The 24,582-nt window shown below is 36.1% G+C and overlaps 1 protein-coding gene across 3 annotated transcripts; it reads right to left on the bottom strand.

Annotated features, from left to right (window-relative positions):
- Nucleotides 1-2,387: 2,387 nt before the first annotated feature.
- Nucleotides 2,388-24,582, bottom strand: ZNF654 (zinc finger protein 654). Of its 3 annotated transcripts, none has more exons than XM_035900380.1 (8): nucleotides 24,441-24,582; nucleotides 19,883-19,964; nucleotides 17,819-17,954; nucleotides 13,628-13,830; nucleotides 12,717-12,856; nucleotides 7,781-7,922; nucleotides 3,816-6,126; nucleotides 2,388-3,421 (listed from the first exon to the last, which is right to left on the bottom strand). In XM_035900380.1, exons 3-8 carry the CDS (start codon nucleotides 17,919-17,921, stop codon nucleotides 3,414-3,416), a joined length of 2,907 nt encoding a protein of 968 aa, XP_035756273.1. In that variant the 5' UTR covers nucleotides 17,922-17,954; nucleotides 19,883-19,964; nucleotides 24,441-24,582; the 3' UTR covers nucleotides 2,388-3,413. The 3 variants fall into 3 exon arrangements, with proteins under 3 accessions (XP_035756273.1, XP_035756272.1, XP_035756274.1); XM_035900379.1 differs by lacking the exon at nucleotides 24,441-24,582 and adding an exon at nucleotides 18,294-18,361; XM_035900381.1 differs by lacking the exons at nucleotides 12,717-12,856; nucleotides 13,628-13,830; nucleotides 19,883-19,964; nucleotides 24,441-24,582 and having other exon boundaries at nucleotides 17,819-17,901.

Below are 24,582 nucleotides of genomic sequence, written 5' to 3'. Positions count from 1 at the left end.
ACTTTCGGTATCTCTCTTTTTTGTGAAAGGTGCCTACCAAGCGGCAACTTTTTGAAAATTAGAACTTACATGACCTTTACAGTGAACTGTGATCAGGTTAGAGTAGACAGTCTTAAAAGGAAAGTCTAAGTCCAAGTTGTAGCCACCTGGAGGAACGTTATTAGAATACAATTATCATCGATGAAATGCACAAACTTTGATCCAACAAAGCTCCTAAGCTCATGTATAACTTCAGGCAGCTTTAAGATACTTGCATGCTTACGTTACACATGTACTTCAGTATTTATTGAATCGAAGTGATACATCCTGAAGAAGGACTTCCAATTATATCATACAATGCTTAATGCCTGGGAAAAAAACCCTTTCCATTCTAGATTTGGAGCCTTTTCAGCCCTAGAAGTTGCAGGCTTACTATAGGGTAATACTCAACATACTAAAGAATCCTTAAAAAGCATGTAGAATTATCCCCCACGTTACAACTACCTTCTTGCTCCTAATTAAAGTTGCTTAATACTGCAACTATCAGAGAGCGGTTTAAAGAAAATGCAGTGTCTTTTGAAGTAAAAATCATTACTTAAACCAAAAATGTTACCACCCACTTGCTACTTTAAGTCAATCTAGCGTATTTCTGACAGGTGTTAGGCGATGCTCATGTTCGCCTACGTAAGAATTCAGTTTTCCAGTTCTCCAAAGTCTATATACTGAACACATGGTATAAACAAATGGTGGTGTCCAAGAAAAGCATCTTTGAACAAAAATGAGTTTAATGCAGGTACAAAAAATTATGGTCACAGTTTATGCATGTACATAGATGCATTTATCTACACACTTAAACCAAAGAAAAATACAAGTCTCAATCATGTTTTTAAAGCATCTTCAAACACATGGAGCTCCAGGAAAAGGCAAAAAAGCACCAAAGATTAAAGGTACATTTAAAAGACTTTACACGAACATTTTTGTCGTATCTATTGACCGAGTTCTCAGATTTTTAAAACTTTAATACTTTGAAATTACCTTTTGTTTCCAAATATATTTAAGCAAATTTAACTAGATCAACGTTAAGCAAAGAAAGGGGAGCCTAGGAACATTCAAGATAACTGTGTCCTTAAAAATGAGTTGGCAAGTTGAAAGCAAAAAAATGTGAAAGTGCATTTGGCTGATAAGGTCCCCATTAATTTTATGTTTAAAATATTTTAATGTATTTATATATGTAAATATATATATAGTGTGTGTATATACGTATATATAATGAATGATGCATTTAAATCAGTTTTTTTGCAACTGCAAAAAAAATTCTTTGGTGCCTCAAATGTCATACAAATCTCTGAAAGTGGGCCAGTCATTGGTATTAATGTAATGCACACATACCTGTGATCATAATTTTATAACCTTTTACGTTAACCCAACTCAAAGTTAAGGCAAAAATTTTCTAGAATTCAGAAGAGCATGATTTTGAATTTCCGTTGTTTTTACCTCCCAGGAGGGAAAAAGGAAGCAGAATTAATGCAAATATCTGTTTAATTTCACAGAGGATTATTAGCAGAGGCATTACTGAACTATAAAGTTTAAGTTCCAGAACTACTTCACAGCCTATTTTACAACGAAACCCTTAGGTTTGCAAGTATGAGCCATTGCTACAATGAATAGATCTTTGATGTACTTCTTGATTTTTTTTACTCATTAGTTTTTCCATATCTGTTGATTTAAGCAAGTTGATCATCTTATTATGCCATACATGCATTGTGATGAACTATTCAGTAAGCAAACCAGCTGAGCAGGAACAGCTGGTCTTCGCTGTCCTACATTTCTGTGATGACTCCATCTGTACACACCAGTTTTCACCACTATACCTTCCATGCCTACAATCACATTAAAATTTTCGGCTGCCCGCATAGAACAGGATCCCAAATAAAGCATTTTTAGGTGGCAAGAGAGCATAAGATACATTAGAGGATAAGTTAGCACAGTAATTCGACAATGTGCATGTTTGCCACACCTCTGTTTGGGGTGGGAAGACCAAAAACTACAACAGCATCTTTTTGGTTTCCGAATGTCCTGTATTTCAATGGTACATATAGAGCTGAATGACTCAAATTTCTCATCTTCACATTCTGATTGTTTCTATGGACAGTGAATTTTGGATAAAGTGCTTAACATTTAAGCCTAACTCCTTCACTAACTTCTGGGAAAGGCTATCTTTTCAAGAGATGCTACTAGACAGGGTTGCAGTGTGTCTTAAGGTTGAGTTGATACGTATTTTCTCCCTTCCTCTAGTGAGTAAATAAGTAGTTACAGTACTGAGTTGAGACCTACCACCATTAAGCAACATCACGTACGTGAAACAGGCTCTTACTGATTTTTTTTCCCCAGCTTCACATGTGCTCTGCTTTTTTTTTTTTTTTTTTAAACTTTTTCTTAAACAGGAAGCCATCTCAAGTTCTTTTTGGTCATACCAACAGCTGGAGGACCTCGGTATTTGCATAAAACTAGTTTAACTCTGCCCTGTAATGCAAACTTAACCTCCTTCACCTTCTGTATTTGTTCAATCTGCTTCTGTTAACATCCACACAATCTATGCATGTACTGCTTGAAATAGTCTTCCTGCACCTACAAGAGATGTTTTGCAGGACACTCAACATACATGTTTACCACAGCCTTGAAAAGGGCTTCTTGCACGCATCTGATTTCTACTGTGCATAATTTTCACATTTAATATCACACCAACTCACTCTTCCTTGCATGCTCTGTACTTCAGTTTTTTGGCTATTCTCGAGCATTCCATCCATCTTAGATTTCTTTCTACATTCCTCTTTTTGGATTCTGAGTGTAAGTTTATTAAATGAGCTCCATGGTTTTTAGCAGATAATGGAATCACATACTCAAACTTTGAAAAAGGAGTGCATGGTTCCTCTATGCATTTCTTATCCATATCATAATAATGTAACACCTTCTTGAATGATTCCTTCCCAGCTGTGTGGATGGGATATCCTTTAACCACACATTTTCCAACTAAAGCAGCTTTCAGAATTGGCTGGTTTTATTTCCATAAGGCAATTAACACCTCTGCTTTCTCTGCTTGCTCAACTGTATGCCTTATTTTCCTTAAACCTTCATGCAATAAAGACTGTGCCGCTAAGCTTCAATCACACCTTTGGAATGAATGTGGCTTTCCGGATAACTGGTACTTTGGGGATTTTGTAGCAAACTTTCTGGACTCAAGACCTGCAGAGCTCCTATTATTCCTCTGTGAGTTTTGTCTAGAAAATGTGCTTTGTCTTTATCAAGGTCATGTTTTTCTTTAGTAATTTGAGACTGCTTTATGATTAAGGCCAACTGGGAAACAAACTGATGCTTCTTCATGTAGTGTTTTCTTACACCACTCCTCGTTTGATACCTTTTCCCACAACATTGAATCAGGCACCTGTAGAAGAAAATGCACTGGGATCAAAATGAAGACTAATCAAAGCAAATCATTCTTTAATTTAGAACACCACTTATGTTTTTCAACATGTTTAGTTTCTAACATGCAAGGAAAGACAGATTGAATTACCCCCCTTCTATTTTATGAGAAGTCTTTCTCATTAGAATTGCCTACCAATTCTCACCACCTCTTTCTTATTCTAAACAGCATGTCCAATTTAAACTTCAAATTTAGCACAGTATTGTGATTTAATTGTCTAAGTTCTAACATACTACAATAGCTTAGAAGTCGTGTCTGTCTTATCTACTCCATCAGGTTGCCTGTTTTCGAAGACCATTTTCTGGTTGGTATTTATCTCCAAACAAACTAACCCAGAAGGACTGTAAAGACTTACTTTCATCATCTGAATCGAATCCAAAGAGCGTCTGACACTTCTTTTGTGCAAGGTGAGCCTCAAGTGCTTCTGAATTACAGTAGATGGTCAAGCAGTTTCCACATCTAAATCTTTCTGTTGTTTTGCTACAAAATTTATCTTGTTCAGAATTAGCATCTACTTTATCAGTCAAAATTTTTCTACGTTTTGGCATGCTAATGTATCGTTCATCAAGATAACTCGGAGGCAATGGTCTAACATATGGTTTTGTTAAGATGACACCATATGAAGTATTCTCTGTTGTCTGATTTGGTTTAGAAGGTAATTGTGAGGCAGCAGCATTATTTTGTGGTACATCATGACAATTCTGTAAAACTGGTAACACTGACCCATTTTCTGTCCTTGTTTCATCTGCTACTCTGTCCAAAGGTATTTCTGACGACTTTGATGTTGTCTGATCTAGGTCACTGTGCCCATTGACTAGTTGGTCGCTAACAACATTACAGTTTTCAGAATTGGGCTGTAACACAGGTGTCTTTTGGTCTATCAAAACTGCAGCACTACCCTCAGATGAATTTTCATTTCCATTGTGTATTACATTATTTGCTTTCTTCTCAACACTTTGAATATATGTCTTTGGTTCTGTAGAGTCCTTCCTTGACTTCCAGGTTGGAATTGGTAAATCTACAGTTTCTATTTCATTAATAGATTCATCATCATCTTGGTAACTACAAAGTTCTGAAGGATCATCTGAAGAATCTTTTTCACTTGCATCCTCTGAACAGTCTGGTGTTTTATTTAAATAATGCTGAGCCTCATGTTCATACAGCAAAGGGAGCTCCTCAAATAGCTCACAGCACTCTGCAAAATTGCATTGAGCTTTAAAAACACTATGACTTTTTGTATGTTCTGCAAGTTCAGTTGACAGCTTAAATCTCTGATTACAATTAAAGTGTAAACAAAAGTAAACATTTGGATACACATGTCTCTTCAGGTGGTCTATAAAATGTTGGGAGTCAGCAAATTTTCTCTGGCAGAATCGGCATTTTCCTTTATTCCATTTCATTATATGCTGCTGCACCTTCAAATCAGTTGGATGAGCTTTTCTTGCGTGTTTATTGAGGAATCTGATCTTTTTAAACACTCTAGCACAACCATTAGCAGGGCACTTAAAGCTTCCTTCCTCATCCATAGCATCAATGTCTTTTTGAAGGCAAAAAGCGCCATTCACTTTATGCAGAATAGGTGACTCTTTACTGGAGCTCTCATCATCTTCAGGCAAGCTTTCTGTACTTAAAGCATCAGGAACATTATTAAAACAGCTATCACTACTATTTTCAGTAGCATCATCCTGGTCACTTAGATGGTTTTCTACCACATCAAATACCTGTTCTGCATTCTCCTCCTCCACTTGGACCACTTGGTCAGCACTTGGAGCTATTGCAGTCTCTGGTTCATTATCTTTGGAACCATCAGAATTCCCATTTTCAAGAGACAGAGAAACACCAGAACATTCTAGTTCATGAAGAGCAGGAGCCTGCTGACCAGCCTCAAGAACTGCAGCAAGATGTTGCCTTTCTATCTTCCTGACATGATTCTTTAAGTGCTTCAGCATAAGTCCTTTTTGCCTGAACTTTCTGGTGCAAAGTACACAGGAAAAACTGCCCTTTTTTTGGTGAGCTTGTGCATGTTTCACAATGTGACCACCAAGAAATTCCTTGTTGCATATCACACAGCGGTGCCTTGGTACATTTTGATCTAACATTTCAGATGCCTCAAGAGCTTCGTGGTTCTTTTTGGCATTACCTTTGGACCGGGCTTCAGAGACGTCTTCAGGGTCAAGCTCCCCATTGCTTACATCTGTTAAACAGACACGTTCCTCACCCAAAGCCCTATACTCTGTTATCTTCTCTGTATTTGCAGTAGAGTTTTCCAGTGTACTTTCACTTAAGCCAATGAAGGCTTTATCCCCCAATAATGCTAAACAATTCTGCTTGATCATCAAGAAATTCCAAAATTCAGGATCAAAAAACAAACCTTTTTTCAAAATCGGGAGCAATTCAAAACGTACACGGTTTTGAACAGAACTAGTGCACTCATTGTATTCTTCATCTGCGCATTTATATAAGTGTTCAACAGTGTAGTAAGATTCCAAGGTGCGCTCAAGAAAAAAGATTGAAAGAGCACAAATTCTGAGGATCTCTAAGTCATTTGGCAGAAAATGAGCAATTGCTTTATAAATAAGACTTTTCATGTTGGGATCTTCACGGAGGTCCAGCTGTAGAGCACATCCACATATCTCAACACATATCTGAAGACCATCTTCACCAACCTGCAGAAAACAAATTACAGTGTACATAATTGTAGACTATGCATAATGATATTTTCCTTATGGACTTAGAGAAGTCTAGAGCTTGAAAGTAAAATAAAAAAAAAAATAATCAGACCCACAGAAAAAAAAAGAACTAGCATAAACAATGCCCAAACATCAATATCCCATGTATTTATATTCATCTACTTGCAAAATAGCTAGGAGTTCAGAAAGCATCCTGCTAGTAAACTTCACCTAAGGGCATGTATATTTTAAAATAATGCTCAAACAGACTATAAAATACAGATATGAAAATGATCAAAAATAACATCTGGTTTGCACTGAAAGCTATACACATACTGTCAACAAAGCTTCAGATACTTTTGCCACATGCAGTTCTATAGTTAAAGACAGTTAATTATCTGGGGGATACAAAACAGGACTGCAGCAAATCATACCTGATCTATCAGTATCTTCTGTCTGCATTTTCATTACTTAGGCTGTTTCGCACTATAATTGGACAGTTACTTTATATTTTGTCCCTGTTCTAACTCATTTAACCTGCACTGCATAAAAATTCAAGCTATAAAGTATTGCCCTCAATTTTGAATGATGACCACCAGAGAAACCACAACAACCCATGGCCAAGCATTCTAAAGGTTTGACTTTTCAGAATTGACAAACTATCCTTCCAAGGAGCAGAATTCCTATTCCACACTTTAGGCTGGGGGCCCTGCCATGAACATGTAATTTGGAGGGATGATCAGAAACATATCGCCCAACAGGTAGCAGCCTAAAGTAAAAAGAATTTCAGGAAGTTTAGAAGTAATTAATACCTATCTATATTTAAATGTGTGTTAACAAAATACATATAATTATTAAAAAATGTGACCCTTCAGATGCAGATATAAATAGACGTTATTCATGTCACCACAAGTATTTCAGAATACATACTGAGATTAAAATCTTGAACAGCAGTAAATCATTGCATTTAGAACTGTACAGCAGTACCCATGACAAAATAATTTATAATTCATTAAGGCATAGAATATGAAGGGGCTCTGTTCAGTGAGGTCAACGATAAAAAACAACATTTGTTTGGAAGCAACTCACACTCCTGTGTGCGAAGTGTTGCACATTACATCTTTTGCAGATGCTTGTATGGGACAGTATGAGACTAAAACCTGAAGCATGAAACACAATGCGCTTTTCTGAAGCAAAATTATGTCTTCTCCTATCCTATTGTAGTTTTTCCTTTGTTACATTAAGCAGTTCTTCAAATTTGATTAGAACTGGTGAAAGGATTCAGCACTTAACAAGGGCGAAAGGCAGATACAATGGCATTACACAAGTCCTGTTTCTTGAAGGAGCCAGGCTGAAAAACAATCCCACAACTGATGCATCTTTCACATTTACTCCATGTATTTATTATTCATTTCCCCACTTATTTACAGGGCATGGCGTTCATAACACTCAAGCTTACTGCAGACAAAAAGAAAAACTCATAATTCAGTCCAAAAAATCACTTTTAAAAAGACATAACAGATCAAAGGTAATCATAGTATTGAAGGACATTCTGGAACTTGACAAAATTTTTAAGATCTATGAACATCACTTCCATTTAACTAGTTACAAAAAGAATGGGGATGGGGTAAAACAAACGAACAAAACTTACTTCATCCTTAATGACTTTCATGAACGGGAAAATTACTCTGACATTTGTAGCAATTCTTAAAAGCTGGTAGCACTGGTCGACAAATACTTGTTTTGATGGGTTAGATTTAAGCTGCAGTTTACTCCAAATGAAGATCAGGTCCCTGTAAGTACAGAACAAAATATTTCTCTCAGATTGAGTTTTAGAACCCTTTTCACTAAGCATGATGCATTACTAAGAACAATTATTTGCATATTCTGTAACTAAAATAATATTTGAGGGCATAATACCAATCTAATTAACACCACAACTGTACACAATATGCACAATGGAAAATGCAACTTAATTACTATGTTAAAACATTCAGGGTATCTCCTGTCACTGAGCCAATTAAATATTCGACAAAATATTAATGTATTCAGCGTAGAATCAGAGATCTGCATAACAAAAATCAGATGCTACAGCATCTAGCCCTTAACACCACAGGCAATAAACGTCAGGCTGAACAGCAAGCTCTGCGTGTGCTCTTGGGATTAAGTTACTTTCAGTGCAAGGATGAAGAGTCCTTCAGGAAAAGAAGTGTTTGAATGTGGAAAATGGGAGCATTGTAGAAAGCTAGCTTCTGATACAGTCCATTGGCAGGAAACATTGATGTTCTCCAGTTATGCATATTACAACACAATTTTCTTTTTTTTACTGCTGTCATCACTGGTCTTTCTAGACAACAGCAGTTACATGAAAATACAAGGCTCTACACTATTCATGCATCTCTGTGATCTCCAGTCAAGTAACATTTCTGACTGATACAAGGAAACATAAGAATAGATTGCTAGACTCTGAAGCAGAGCTCCTACACAGGTAATGTGTTTAGTCCTTAAGATACAGCTAATTGAAATTTACAGCCTGTCATTTCTATGCACTTTAATTCAGAGACTCAGAAAGGCAACTAGACTTAACTTTTAGTTACAAGAAAATTTGCCAGCACAAAGATTTTACACAGGAGTAGATATAGTTAGGACTAGGCAGAAATCCCACCATAACATTACAATGAAAACAGGGGACCAATCGACTTTCATTTTTCTCAAGGAAGACACTTTTTTATTCTGCCAGCCTCCTCCATCAGAAAACACAAACCCAGCTACTGACAAAATATTTGGCTGATCTGCCAGAGTTTGTAGTCTGTGCCAGATACAAATCAGGCGAACCTTTTGAGATTAAGCTTGTCTAGTGAGGTCACTGCCTGCATGAAGGGAAGTGACAGAACTGCCTATGACAAAACACCAACTTCACTTTTAAATTTAGGATGGCTCTACAATTCTGCTTGACATTTTAAGAGCTAGACAAGAGAACTTGATTGTTTTCTTTCATTCAGAACTCAAGAGCACTGAAGTCAAAAGAAAAATCAAGCTTACATGGGGGAAACTGTAAAAATGGAGTTCTATAAGCAGCTCTACCCACAAAAAAAATGAGTCATACAGGTTTCCTAAAGATACAAGCTATTCACTTCTGCCTTTATCAGGCTGGAAATCTAAATTCTTGAAAATCTTTGTAAACTTCACGTACGAGTTTGAGACTAGCGTCCTCACGCACCAAACCGTTCATAAAAATTCAGTGAAAGTCTCAACCTGAAGTACAGAAGAACAAACTGAGCATTTTTGCTGTTAAATGTTACAGCAGTTAAATAATAATAATACCTGTTCTCTGCTTTCTCTCGTACCATTTCAGAGCAAGCCATTTCAATGCTAATCCCACAGAATCTGAGAAAACTCAAATGACTCTTCTGAGAGATTAGTGGTTAAAGTGGCTTGCCATGTGTTCAGACAAGTGTGATGGCTGGCACAAAGAAAGAGTTGAAAAAGGAATGGAGAAAACTGAAAGTAGAAGGAACAGCTCCTTGGGCGAAGAGCAAGCTGTTAAGTCAGTTTAACCACCATTTGACTAGACCCTGATGCGAATTTAGTATTTGTCTGATTCCTCCATGTAGACATGGAGGATTCTCCTTCTGAAGCACATCTCTGACTTTGATTGTCATTAAGGATTTATATTCAACCATTATTTCAACCATTTAAATGCTCCAGCTACCAACTTTAAAGCTGAAGTCAGCAGCACTTGCGATATTTCTCTGTCACTGACCACAACGCAGATGATAAAACTTGAAATAGCTTTCTGTTTGCTCAATTATTACAGCATAGTAGTATAGTACTCAATGACATTTACTTCTTGGATAGTATAACTTCATTCACACAGAGGCCTGTGCTTAAACTATTATGGATATGTGTTGGGGCATTTTAAATTGTTACTGTGAGATCACAGAACTTGGTACCTCTTCACCAGAGGCAACCAGGTATTCCAGCCTGTTAACCCCCTACAAAATACCAAATGCATTGTGTGCCTCCAACAGCAACATAAGAGAATGGTTAAGCCTGCCCTACCTTAGCTAGATCTAAAACCTTTGCTATTGTTGATATGTAGAAAGTCTATCTTTCCTTGGGTACAGATAGCACACTTTTCCAAAATGTTATCCAATTCATAAAAATTATGTAAAGGCCAAAGACTGATCAAACACGTGGGGAAAAAAAATCCTTGACTTACTGAATTTACTGCATAGGAACCACTTGAAAACAGCCAAAACAGCATTTAAAAATTGCTTGGTAGAGAAGGCAAGCCATTTCGCTATGCCAGTTCCATCAAAGTTTTGGCTTTGTTCCTGAAGAGACATAATTTTTTGATACTAGACAGTCATTAATCACATCATTATGGACTGATCTCTTACCAATACCTTGTACACAAATATTTCTAGTAAGACCAAGCACAGCTTGATTTGTGATTAATTTGTAAATGGTCTTTCGCCTCAGAAAAGTAATTTGGATCGTTGGAATCTAGAATTTATTCTTAACACCAGTGAAAACAATAAGAGTTTTGTGACAGAGCTGCTTAAAGTCCATCTTCCTTTGAGATAACAAGAGCCAATGGTTTCAGTGTGAAGATTTCATATAGGCTGCTTCACATGAAGCGATAGCAAATATCTGCTATTTACAGCTTTCTAATCTATTTTGATATCTTATCTTTGCTAGTAATGTTTGCTGCTAGATCCCTGCTAGATCTGCAAGGTCCTCAATTCCAGACAAGGCAAGATGATTTATGCTGTGTCGAAGACATTAAAATCTTCTCTAGGGAAAAATACACAACGTGGGTTAATTTAACTTGGCTCCTACTTCTTCAAAAATTTGAATTACAGTATAGTCAGGCTTTCACAAGCTTTGTTCCAGATTACTTTATCTATTAAGCACTATGCAGATTTCTCTTGTTTGGTACACAATTCTTAAGGCTCAACATCTGTAAACAAAGAAATTGCTGTTCTAGCTGCACAGACTTTAACTGCTCTGAACTCTTTCAAAAAGATCAAGTGGTTTCCTTGATAAACAGATATCAAACAGTACTTTAGCCTCTTCTGGAATTTCATTTTGACACCCACTTTGCCAGCACATAAGGACAGACATCTTGTCTTGAATAGCAATTTTCAAAATGGATGATGCAAAACTTAATGATCAACTGGGTAAGAGCAAGGTTAACATGTTACTACAGCAAAAGGTATAAAAAGTAGCTTTAATTCCAATATTTAAGATTTACTTCTTAAACGACTAAATCCCTGAAACAGAAAGCACTAACCATGTAACTAATACGTGTAGGTTACACCCGCGAATTTCCTGATAATTAAGAAGTCAGGAGATGCAGCATTTGGGCAGGAATCAGCAAAGTCTGGTTCCACTCCAAAGCTGGTCACTGGGCTCGCACAAGCTATGTACCTTTTTGGTTGAATTTCTTCATCTGTCCTATAGGGACAGTCATGCCCACCTTTTTCTGGACAGACTGAATGAAAAATGCCACTAGGTATTGCCAGTATATTGTATTATAAATGTATGTCTTAATTGTAATTCCAAAGGTTTTGATTCAATGCAATCAATTACTCATCCAATACTTAAGGGAAAATTTTATTAACAAACCAAGCATTATCATGTCTGACCTTCATTACTTCCTTAAGGAAAAAAAAAAAATAAATAAAAGGAGACATCTTACTTTTCAATTCCCTGAAATCTGGGAACACGGAGATCCGATATAGATTCTAAACTCCACATTAAAATTAGTTATGCAGCTTAATAATTTGATCCCTATTGATTGAAAAAAGAAAGCCTCAAATCCTTGCAGACTAAGCCTTTTTGCTGCAACTACATAATCAAACAAATTAAGTGTACTTTATGAAGGAATGCAAATGTTACTTTAGGTACAGAAATTATACAGGCTAAACAGAAGGATTATCTTCCTTATCTTCCTAGCCATCTTTCAGTCCCCAGACTGATGAAATTTGTTTTCATCAAACAGAAATGCTTCTTAGCGATAAAAATGTCCTAACTATCAAGCTGATTCAGGGTGTATGAAGACATTCTTACATAAATGTTTTCTAGAGGACCACCATTTATGTTATGGCTCTGCTTATGAAGTAAAAGTTTGCATAACTCATAGCACATTTTCAGAACCATATATTCTCTTTTTAGACACATTGGTGACATACTACAGTTTGGTGGTTATAAGCAGTGTCATTTAACTAGCAGAACAGCAAAATATCTGCATTGCCAGAGTATACAGACTGCATATTGTTATACATTGCTAATAATAACTGCCACATTTATAGGTATTTACAGCCTAAAGTATGTAAAGGCTCACCCTTCTGTTATTTTGAAACAGTTAGTGTTATGTAGTATGTAGGCTACCGCTGTACACGATTGCGTGTAAAAAGGCAACAGGCATAACAGATGTACTAGGAATGTTCAAAAATCATGTTAGAATGTTTTTATCTGGCATTTTAAACTTGAGCTACATCTCGAAGTTAGAGGAGTTTCATTTTGGCAATACGCATTTATTATCTGCTAAGCTGCTTCACCAGAAATAAAGTATTTACCATATACAATACATGTCCCCATTTTGAAGCTGTGGGACTAGGAACGATTCACATAGCTGTAAGGCTAAGGTAGTCTTCCCTTCTTTTTCAGTGTTGCAGATGATCTCAATTCCACTCTTGCAATCAGTCCTCAACAAGTGCTATACAATTAAAATAAAATCAATTTAGATAAATTTGCTAACATGAAATAAAAACCTATCAGACCTTGCTATATTAAAGAAGCTACTGAAAACTTCAGAAATTGCTACTACCATAGGATTTCTTGGCAACAGCTTTTGTGTAGATCTGTAAATAGATATTTTGGAGATATTTAGAGCTCTTTCATATTTCTTAGAGTAATGATAATCAGAATAATTGTCTGAGAAGTAAAAGACTACACAAAAGCACTTGTTTGTACGATGGTAGCTTGTTCTTAAAACGAGGTTAAGAAAAGCATTGTTATCTCATAAGTACTATCGGGGTAAAAGTAGGGCCACATTCAGCCACAGTGTCATTTTACACACTGGGGCACCATTAAAAAAAACTTTAAGGTTAACAAATCTATATAATGTACAAAACACCGGACTGACATCAATTAGGCTCAAGTGCTTTTGCTAGAATAATAGGCAATAGTAAAATAGTCAATACACTGAAGTTACAAAATATTAATGACTCAAGTTATTTAGGGAATAGATCTACAAGTAAACTTGACCAAAAAAAATTGCATTTAGGTCAACAAGATTTGTAGGCGCTTAACATTTAACTTTTCAAAGCTTAAGACAGCACTAAGTTAAGCAACACTGGTGTAGTTGCCTGATTTTATGACATTTGATTCTACAAAAACAGAGTTCCATATGCTCCTCTTGACAACTTGTACACAGTTAAGTATAATGTACCACTTCATTAAAAAAATGTATACTGACAAACAATACCTCCTGGAATAGCTGATCTTCTAATGGTGACATATAAAGACAGGTGAAAAGAGCTTGATGGAAATACAGATCTTTACTGATATCTGGATGATTTATGCAAGATTTGATAAGAGCCATTGCCTCAGGGATGCGTTCACAGGCAATAAGGTATCTGGCACGTAGTTCAAAGAACAGTGGATTTTCAGAGCTTAAATATTTGTTAACTGTACAGAAAAGAAAGATTTAAAGGCAATTAGAATACGAAGTCCAAACAACAAATATATTTAAATGTAATGTTGTTTTTAATAGTGCAATGTCAACAAATAATATAAAAAAGGCTCTGCTAAATAAACTATCATATATTAAATTAAATACCATCAAGAATCTGTCCTTCTGCTTGGAAACAGCGTTATTTTTCTTACACCAATAATCTAATTCAGTATTTTGTTTCTAACAGATCAACACAAGGTGCTGCAAAGGATTAGTAAAATATACAGTATATAGAAGTAGATACGAACATTTTCAACAAAGAAAATTCCCTCCTTTCTCAGCACTGGAATCTGGGTGACTGTCAGAAGTATAGGATCAACATAACTTCCAACACTATATAACGGTAAATATTTAAACAGCGTAGGATACCCATTAAAATGGAAGAGCTCGGAGTGATGAAAAAGGTAACTAGAATTCACATGCTGTTGCTTTAAGTAGCTTTGAACACCTTGAATTTGCTTGGAGAAGTGGAAAAAATATACTTTTTCTTCCTCTAAAATTGCTACTGGGCACAATTCTAAATCCCTAAATATGTTTAAATTCTAGGCCCTGATTTCTGGAAATCTGGTTTTCAGATCCAAAAGCTAATCTTAAGGCTAACATTTGAATGAAATTGTTTCAGCTGAGATACTCAAAATGCTTAACATATAAGTAATTGGGCAATTTTGAAATGCATAGAAGACATGCTTTAGACCTCTATTATAAAAGATCACACAGATTCTAGTACCTCTTAGGATTAAAAATTAAAAAAAAAAAAAATCACTTAAAGGTAAAAAAAAATACAATAATGCTGCTTTTATTTTGAGAACTGTTTGTATCCTGTCAAGTAAGTGCACACTCTGAGGCATTAATAGTATGTTTATGCAATGTATTGGACAATATGGCCTGATCTTCCTCTTCTATTCTCAAGAGCTACCGTACGAGTTAAACCCCCACAATTTCTAGTGCATGCCCTGTAGTACTGTACAAGTGTTTCATATTTTAAAATAAAAAAAAAGAAAAGAGATTGTCAATTTAAAGTCCATGATGCCTAGAAGTGAGCGTGGGAATTTATACCTTAGAAGGAACCTGTATTAAGAAAGTTACAAGCAACTTAAAGTGATATTTAAAATGATTAAAGAAATAGAAGAGGTTCCTGAAAACCACAACCTGACAGCTAACAGAAGATTTTTTCCCCAAAGTAAAAGAGATTACTTGTATAACAGCCTTTCACTTTTTTTTTTAAAGGACACCTGGTTTGAAAGACATTCCTTATGCTCAGAAACAGGATTCCTCTAGCATCTTTATTTTTACGCAAGCGAATGGTATTATATGCTAACGAACATTTAAGGAGTATTATTCAAGGTGATAAAAGGTTTTAGATGAGATTTGTTAACAGATGTACCACAAGGTCTACCATAAAAGAAGATCTCATTCCCACTATCCATTAGCACTTCTGGGTACAAACTTAGTAAAGATGACAACTGAAAGAAAAGCCAGTGTCTAACGGTGGGCATTAACTGCAAGAAAAAGTGATGATACAGAACAATCCTTAAGGCCAAGTAAAGGCCTCTCCTTTATTTTAATTAACAAACTTATAACAGTAAACCCAATCATCAGTTTCATATGCAAACATTACCCAAGGGATTACTGAATATTCACATTGAAAAATTAGGCCAGAAATACTTTGCTTTTGTTATGTACCAATGTTAAGAAAATGCTGCACATATAACAACTGGCTGTAACACCCTTTTCCCTCAAATGAGGGAAGACTGCAGTACCACAATACAGGTTAACTTGTTCAATCATTCCCAGTTTCTGTGTGGGGAACCTTTAGGTCATTATGCCCCTCTGCTCCATAAATTGAGTATCCCACTTCTGACAGCTCAAGCTCCCAGGGAAGGGGGTCTCCTACACCCTCCAGCACTGTTTTTAAACAGACTGTGAGTTCCAGCTACACCACTGGCAGGACTGTGCTCCCTCCCTGTAGCGGAACGCCCTCCTTCCAAGGCAGCGTTTACAACTCTTCTAACCCCCCAAGCAAAAGAGAACTGCCAACTATAGTAGCATTTAGCCAAGTCTGTGACGCATTAAAAACAACTTAGGGAAAACATCATCTATTCTTGGCCAGGCAGCATGTGTCGTACCTTGCTTTAGAGCGATAGATGCCAACCATCAGCTCAGAAACTAATTAATTGCTTACATGTGAGTGTACCTCTGTCTACAGTACTCGCCTAGATGTTCACAGTAGGCTGCCTTATTCTCCCTCATCTACTAGACGTTTATTGCTCCCATGTTTCAACCCTGCTATTTTAGTTTAAACCCAAAGACTGCCTTCCCTTCCAGCCATCTCAAAATAGATTGCAATATCTCAAAGTAGGCTGCAATTCACGTAAAGACAGACACAGTGAGGTTTGTCTTGGCCTGAGCTTCACCATGTAATTAATGAATCTAAGACAGGATTATGTAGTTCACACAATACATATTTATCAAACTGACTTTTGCAAGTAATGGTTGGTGATTCAGCAATAATAGGCAGTTTTCCTCATTTAAAATAGTGATCCCTGAGGGAGCTATATGGCCAAGTTTCAAAATACACACCAAATACTGCCAGCCTATAAAGCAGCACAGAATGTTTGCTTTGTGTAAGACTTCACAAGAATCAGATTTTAGAGGAAGTAAGACAAGAAAGAAAAAGCTTCCAAAAGACACTATCTAAAACAAACTGTTTGTCATCGCAGATGAGATATGTCAAGGGGGTATGTGGGGATACTGGAAGATAAAAGGGGGAAGAATACCTCAGCAGGGGGGAAGGAGATGTGGCCTGCAACAAACGGAAGCAAAATTATCATCTAGTGACAACAGGCAGTCTCATTCCTACTCTGCCAGGTTAAAACTAAGTAAAAATCTTCAAACTGTTACCCATCATATATTGGCTTCATGATGGTCAAGGGAATCATTAAGGCAAAGCACTTCTTTGCTGGAGAGATGAAGATTGAGACCTAACTTCAGATCATAACCACCAAAAATTCTAGAGTTTGTCATGTGATGCAGAACACAACAAGGATAACCTTTGTCTTCATTTTGTTTCTGTAGGTATTTGACTAGAAGTTTATCAGATATAAAATAACAATCATGGGTAAATTACGTTGCTCAAGTGCTTGCTTCACAAGAGACATAAACAACAAAGACTACCACAGTAATGATTTTGAATCATGCATTATACCACAGTAACTAGAGAAGAACTACTACGTTCTATCTCTACCAAACAGAAAAAACTTTTAAGAGGTCCTCTGCGAACACTGCTAGCAAATACGTCGTATAAGTAAAGACTTTACTGTAGATTGGGTATCTTGTTCTTATGAACTTTCTTTAACATTCTGGTAATGTTTGTTTCTACGCACTGTTAAAAACACTGGTTTACTTTGCAGCCTGAAGAGAAATCTTTATCCTATTCCCAACTCTAGAAATTACATACACATAAACAGGAAGCAGCTATCAGGTGTAGTCACAGGCCTCATTCTAAACAGAACCAAGAAAAACTATGAGCCTGGGTATTTACAAGGTAAAAGAAAAATTAAATGAGTCTGAGTACCAGGAGACAGAAATACACATCAGGTCCTCCCCTGATCATGTTACTTCAGTAGCTTAACTGAAGTCACATCATTCTCTGTGCTCTTTCAGGGATTCAACACCTGGATTTGGTAAATTCATTTTGTAAGTAACTGCTCAGTAGCTCTTGTATCTGAATCATCTGATCTCTACACCATAAAAGTAGACTTAAACAATTAGCACAGAAATCTAGTTCTCTTTCAAATAAAAAAAGGGACAAGGACATTTTACTATAGAAAAATATTTAAATGGTGTGCAATGCCAGCTGACAATACCTGACCCTAATAACAAAAAAGCGTAATTTAACACATTTTTCAGTACTCTAAACAATTAACATGGTAAATGAAATACCTAATTCCTGTGATACAGGCTTTGCTTTAAGAATTGCTTGTAATACTGGATCCTCCCATGGTCCACCATCTCGGATGATGCGAGTCACTAGTTCCAGGTTCATATTTCTGTATCTATTTAGAAGGTTCTGACATTCCTATACATAAAAAGAAAAACAATTAAAAGAAGAAAAAAAAGTTGTCTAAAAATAAAGTTAGGCCATCCAAAAGATAAGAAACAAGAAAACTCACACATGTTTAAATATTTCCTTAGTCAACAATTCAAGTTACAAAGTCTTTTATTGACCAGGTCTACACAAAGCCCTAAAACAACAACTTATATTCTATAAAAACAGTAATATAGAACTGTGGAAGCCAGAATGCTTATGTCTTCTATAGGCATGTAGCAAGAGCATGTCATTTGCATAACAATGAAAAAAATGCTTTTCCTTGAATTAGAGATATTACTGGCATACTGCTGTGGGAGAAGTCTTTACCTCTGCTACTCTGCACAGATTTAGACAAGTTGATGCTGGATTTGTGATCCAGTGATGGTGTCTGAACTCTACGAGGGAAAAACTGAATTAAGCCATGTGAGTCACCAGCCCTCAAGCAACCATTTTTCTCTAAATCTCTACATAACAGAAGTTATGCTTGCCTAAAGTAATCCAGAATGTTTTAGCCACCCATGATTTTCACATATACCAACTTCCCCCCCTCCTTGTTATTTCCTGGAAAAAGTGTCAACAATACTGTTAATCAACAGTAGAATTTTAATCACAAGAAACAGGTATCTAAATTTTGAAACAAAAAGATGTAGCTGAAGTACGGCTTCTATGCGCATACAATTAACTTCCTCACATACACTTTAATGCTGTAAATTCTTCTAGTCTCAACTAATTTTTTTTCTTTTCAGATGAATGTGTTTGATGGTAAAAAATGGTGTAAGTAACTGAAATGACGTTTTTCACTACCAGTTTAATTATACAACTGATTCAGAAATTCTTTCTCTAGAAAATTATGTGAAGATATATTTTAATACATTCATTGTTTAGAAGTCAAGGCAATTGACAATTGTAATACAAAAGCACAGAGAAGAAAGTATTATACATCACACTTCTTCCTAAATTCTTTCTTGTTCATAGACTGTTTTTGAAAAGCACTTATTGCAAAAGACTGCCAGAATGTCCCACTACTCTTATGCAAGAGTACTACCCATTCCCAAGGCTGCTAAGCCACTCCTTGACCCCATTTTTGCACCAATTCTCATCAAGCATGTAATTGCTGCTGGTTTGATAATTAAGGTAAGTAGCGCTGACACATTAATTTGCAGCAGCAGTAACAAACAGGTATCAACATAAAAATAACAAAGGGATAGCTATTTTTCAAACTGCAGTTCCATGATCAGTATTAACAGAAGACACAACCCTGTTTTTCATCTCTTCTTTACCTACAATTTTTTTTTGCTTGTGTTCCCATGCAGCGAACTCAGCTCCCCAAATCAGTTCAGGTCAAAACGACTTATCTGGCAAAAAATGGTAAGTTTTTAAATCCAGGATCATTTATCTTATGCAGTTATATATAGCCATACAAAACCTTGCCCCATCCTAGCCAGGAGTATAGCAGTTTTAAACAATGTGAGTTTATGCTGACCTGAAGAGTTCATTAAGACAGAGCTTCAATTTCAAATTTACTGTTTAAAACCATAGAGGGAAACTTGAGGTTTCATGTCATGAACTGGTATACAACACTGGAGGATATTAAGTTCTAATTAGACATGAACAAGCAAAGCTTCCCTCTTCTATATGGGAAACGCACAATATACGTCTTTAACAAGACTGGTATTACAAAGAGAAGTACATTTTACTTAATCCAAGTAGATTCAAATAGCAATACTGATGACAAATGTAAGAATAAATGGCTTTCCCTTCAAATATCCTCCCCCCCCCTTGGGCATAAATGTAAGCAAAGCAGCTACCTTCTTTCACTATAATGGCACATTTCCTCCAGGTTATACATCTACAAAAACGGTCTTTACATATACTAAAACAATATTAAAGACTTATATGAAAGTAGGCAACGCTACCTGGATGGAACCTAAAATATCTTTCAAAGGATCTTCATAGAACTCATCTTTTCCAAAGAACAGCAGCAATTCAAAAAAACTCCTAAAAAACAGAAGTAGTGACAAGTCAACCAAATTAAAAGTGATAATTCAAAAGATGAAACTACTGTAAGCCTATTAGTCTTCATAGCACTTAAAGCAAAATTAGGACTTTCATAAGTTCTAGACCCTTGCCATGCCAGAGTCATTCTAAAAAGTTTGGCTAATGCTCATACTCTCTAAACACAACTCACATTTCAAAAACTTTAGGTTGGTCTGATTTTTTGTGCTGGATTTTGGCAGTTAGACTTCTATACACACATGCCCCGAATACATTTTTCATCAGGCATCAAGTCACAATACAATACAGCTATAGGTAAGGTAACAAGAGCATATCAGTAATAACAGATTATACTTAAGCGTAACTTAAAATCCCTTCTGCTGCACCTTTTTCATAAATTCAGGACATTTAGACTGGCAGTACCTGCCTGATCTTTTCCCTCAAGAACCCTTATGTCCTCCTTACTGCTGCTCCCCATTCACCATTACCAAAGTGAACCTTCCTCAAAAGCCAAAGCATTTGTCAGACATACAGAAATTCTGAGGAAGAAAGAGGACAACCATAAAACTACTATAGTATACACAGAGTATAAGGAGGTAGATTCAAGGGATAATAACTTCACATGAATACAGACTCCCAGCAATCCATATTTTCAAGTATGATAAGCACTTTCTAGCACATTTTATTCCATTTCAGCCTGTCTTGCCATAACGCCCGCTGAAGTCTCTCTAAGATTATTGTCAAAGGGAGAGCTTTTGTGCAAATATGCAAATGGAACAACATTCATCTTCCATGTGGGCATTCAATCAAATTGATAAAACTTCACATTTACCACAAAGAAGTTTTTAAGAAAATCAGGTCTACATGCAGCAACATGAATTCACAAGTGTTACCTCAAAAGAGGTGGCAGATAAGGGAGAAGGCAGGACTGATCCTTTCAACTGCAGCCTAGATTCAAACTGACTTGTGACCTCCATGTTTTCCATTATCTTAAAATACTTGTCTAGCATTTTATTTAATTTTGAATACAGTAACTGACACTAACAATCCTGTTAGCAGAATCAGAGAGGTTGGTAAAAAAGCAGCTTTCCAGAGCTTCAAGTCAATTTAGGTCTTCACTTACAGAAGAATACTTATAGACAGTACTTGCAGCTCAAGTCAATTCAATCAAAACTAAGTAGTTGGATCTCATGGATCTGCAGACAGCTCCAGTGCACCTGCTACTGCTCTGCCTTAAGATTCTGAGAAATTTAATTTCTACTTGGAAAAGGTAACTACCAAGTACTGTACTAACACGATCTGAAATATGCTGGTTGAAAAAGTTATGAGCAGCAGGCAATAACTGAGTTGACTCTTGAAGAAAAACTGTGCATCTAGGAAGTTTTAGAAACAGGAGTGAACGACAAAGGCTTTGGCCTCGTAACAGAAGAAAATCTAAGTAATTTTCTTTAAGATTATTCTAGACATTTTTTCCAGATGAACAGGGAGAATAAGGAGGCAGAGAGGGAGAAGGTGGAAGACGACTCCTGAAAGAGGTTCCAGCACTCTTGCAACATACAGGTGTTTGAGTCAAGATCTTGCTGATGGCAATTTCTTTCCTGACTACAGCATTTAGTCTTTTGTTGCAACAGCTCTTAAACAAAAGGCAGATTTTCATGAACAGCTGGACAAGGAACTCTTTTGCACAACACTTAAATTCACTGCAGTTATCCCCAAATTTAAATTCAAACTTCAATATATTTGAAGTTAACACACAAAGTATTTATTCAAAACATTTCCTTTTAAACAAGAATAATTCAAAATAAGTTAAAGAGCAGACTTATGGACATTTTTTCCTCACAATAACATTTTCAGAAATACTGTGCATTAAAAGATATTAATATTCACATAAACAAAATTAAGTTTTGTATGGGAATAATGCAAAAGTATAAAAAAAATAGGTTTCCTTTAATTACGCTGCAGTAATTTTTTTCCTAACCAGTGATAAGCTATGCCAAAAACAGACCTAGAAAATTTAAGATACACATTCATTAAGTTCAATGACAGAATTTTTCTCCAGATTAGGTCCTTGAATCTCAACTCAAATATGGAATGAGAACACAACCAGTACCCAAATAAGCACTTTGTTCTGAAAAACACTGTCTCATTTCACATTGATAAACAAAATTTTGCAGCATACTTGACTCTCAGGATAGGTCAGGCATGAGTCATGTCCTGATCTGGAAAGCAGCCAAACTGGAACTTAATAAAGACAAAACTAGTTATAGCAAATGATGCAGACATTCATTTTTATTTGCTTTGACTGATTTAAAGACAGGAGGATCTTGAAAAAAAAATTGTAAATTAATAGTGAACAAGTGTAAACTACAGTTTTCTTCCCTATCAATGCACCTGCTCCACACTCTTATCAGAATAATAAAGGAAGGTATCAAAATATGTATATTTCCTCATCACCAGTCTCCATTCAGTTAAAATTATTATAGTCAATTCAGCTTGGCCTGTTATCTTAAACCAATCTGCAGCATTGCACATCCACATTTACATCCACCCGTTTACAATAACGGTGCTTCTAGATTTATCACATCACTACTTTGATATTACTAAGCATCAGAAGATTGCCCAAGAACACTAATATGCTGCCACCATTATTAAACACCCCTGGTATTAATGGCAATACAGATGCTGCTTGATTTGTGATGAATAGCAAGGCTAGTAAGTATAGGAAATGCAAGTCGTTACTGTTAATAGTTTATTGTCTGGTTACCAAGGAAATCTTACTCAAGTACGACAATACAGTCAGGCAGGTTTTTGCTCTCCAAAAACTAAGACTTAACAAACACCAAATTTCCAAAAGAGATTCAAGGAAGGTTTCCCAGGTAACTGCAACTACTAAGTCCCAGGATCCCTTTATGGTACCACATGCAAAACTAAGTCAAGCAGAGTCAGAAGAAAAAATAAGCTGGCATTCTAGAGTGGAAGAAAATCTCAGTGAGTAAACCCAGCTCCAAAAAACCAAGATAAACAAGGGTGACAGGAACTCAGCAACCAATTCAATTCTAGATTACCAGGAAATAATCACCCTACATACAGCAAATACCTGAATTTCTCCCTTTCTTTCTTCCCAAGCTTTGATATTTAAAAGTATCTAAGAGTGTGGTTTGAATTTTATGGGGTTTTTTTTCCCTAAAAAATAGTGAAAAAAACCAGAGGTCACCATGTTTTAATGCAACTGCTAGTAATTCTCCAATACCCAAGCATTCAGATTTTAAAAATCATGGTCTTGTGATTCCATAAATAGTACCATGCCAACTAGTCTCACACACACACAAGTAAATTTCTGTGGTGAAGTTTCACCAACACTTAGCGATAGCATATGCTCTTTAAGTATACACAATAAAACCTTAACTTCTATGTAATAAGTACAAATAACTCAAGAACAGTGGAAAGGATTAAGTAACCCAGTCCTCCTGACCAAGTGAAGTAAGAGAGGAAGACTAGGCAAGCATTCACTTCTGATGACTAGATGAGGCAGGAGTGAGACATTTCCACACAAAATTCTAAACTGAGATATCGAGCTGTATCTGAAAGCACTGCTCAACAAGAAAGCAGTTCAGCCAGCTGGACAAATAAATCTGATTTACTCCAAATTCATAATAAAGCTAGCTTTTAGGTTTTTGTCCTCCTCTGCTTAGTGAATATCAAGTACATTGCATCTCGTCTAAGTATATCTAACTCCAAGATATTTTTTTTTTGCTTCCATTCAACAATAAGGCTTTGAAACCTGATAAGTAGGTTTTTAGAGCAAGAAAAAAAAATGGGACTTTTGCTTATCTACTCATCATGACCCTGACGTTTTTAGCCTTCTTGTGGGAAAACCACCAATGCATCAAGAAAATTTACATTATAGCAAGATTCATGACCTAACATTCCACAGTTCTTTAAGTTGATTGTGACTTCTGGTCAGTTAACTGTATAACAAGTCATTCCCATAAGCATTTTGATGACTTGAACATAAAAATCCATTTTAAAATTGACTCATTTCTTAAACATTACAAGAAATTTATCTTAACAAATACTTAGCTTATTACATCCCTAGAGGTAGAACAGTAAAAACCTTAGATAAATTACTTACAATTATGTATTGTCAAAGATTGGTCTTCAAATACTCAAAAATAAGATTTTCCAAAAAGAGGTCTGTATGGTGATCACTTTTGCTTTAGATTACCCATTTTGCCAGAAAACCCTTATGGCACTACACTGTAATACCCAACGTATATTTAACAAGGACATAAATAGACTAAACTGAATTCTAGGCTTTGTATCCTCAGTTAGCAATTCTTGGTTCCATGTAGGTATGCCACCTGGTAAAACCACTCTTAAAAGCTCTGAGGATCTCCAGGACCCTATTGCTATTACGAAAGTAACACAGACAGTCTATATTGTAAAGGAAATAATAAAAAAAAAAAATTATGTACTTACAAAGCTAGGCTACTCAATACGTATTGTACGTGCTCACATTCAGCTGGGAACGATACACAGGCAGACGTGAAACAACAGAGCGCTGTCTGAAGCACCTGAAGCTGAGGCAAAGGAACCTGCCATCTTCCAGCATAGTCTTCAA

The sequence above is a fragment of the Egretta garzetta genome, unplaced genomic scaffold (assembly GCF_000687185.1).
Source record: "Egretta garzetta isolate BGI_Z169 unplaced genomic scaffold, ASM68718v1 scaffold278, whole genome shotgun sequence".
NCBI classification, from domain to species: Eukaryota; Metazoa; Chordata; class Aves; order Pelecaniformes; family Ardeidae; genus Egretta; species Egretta garzetta.
The sequence above is the reverse complement of the archived record's forward strand: the minus strand, read 5'-3'. Positions and strand labels throughout refer to the sequence as shown.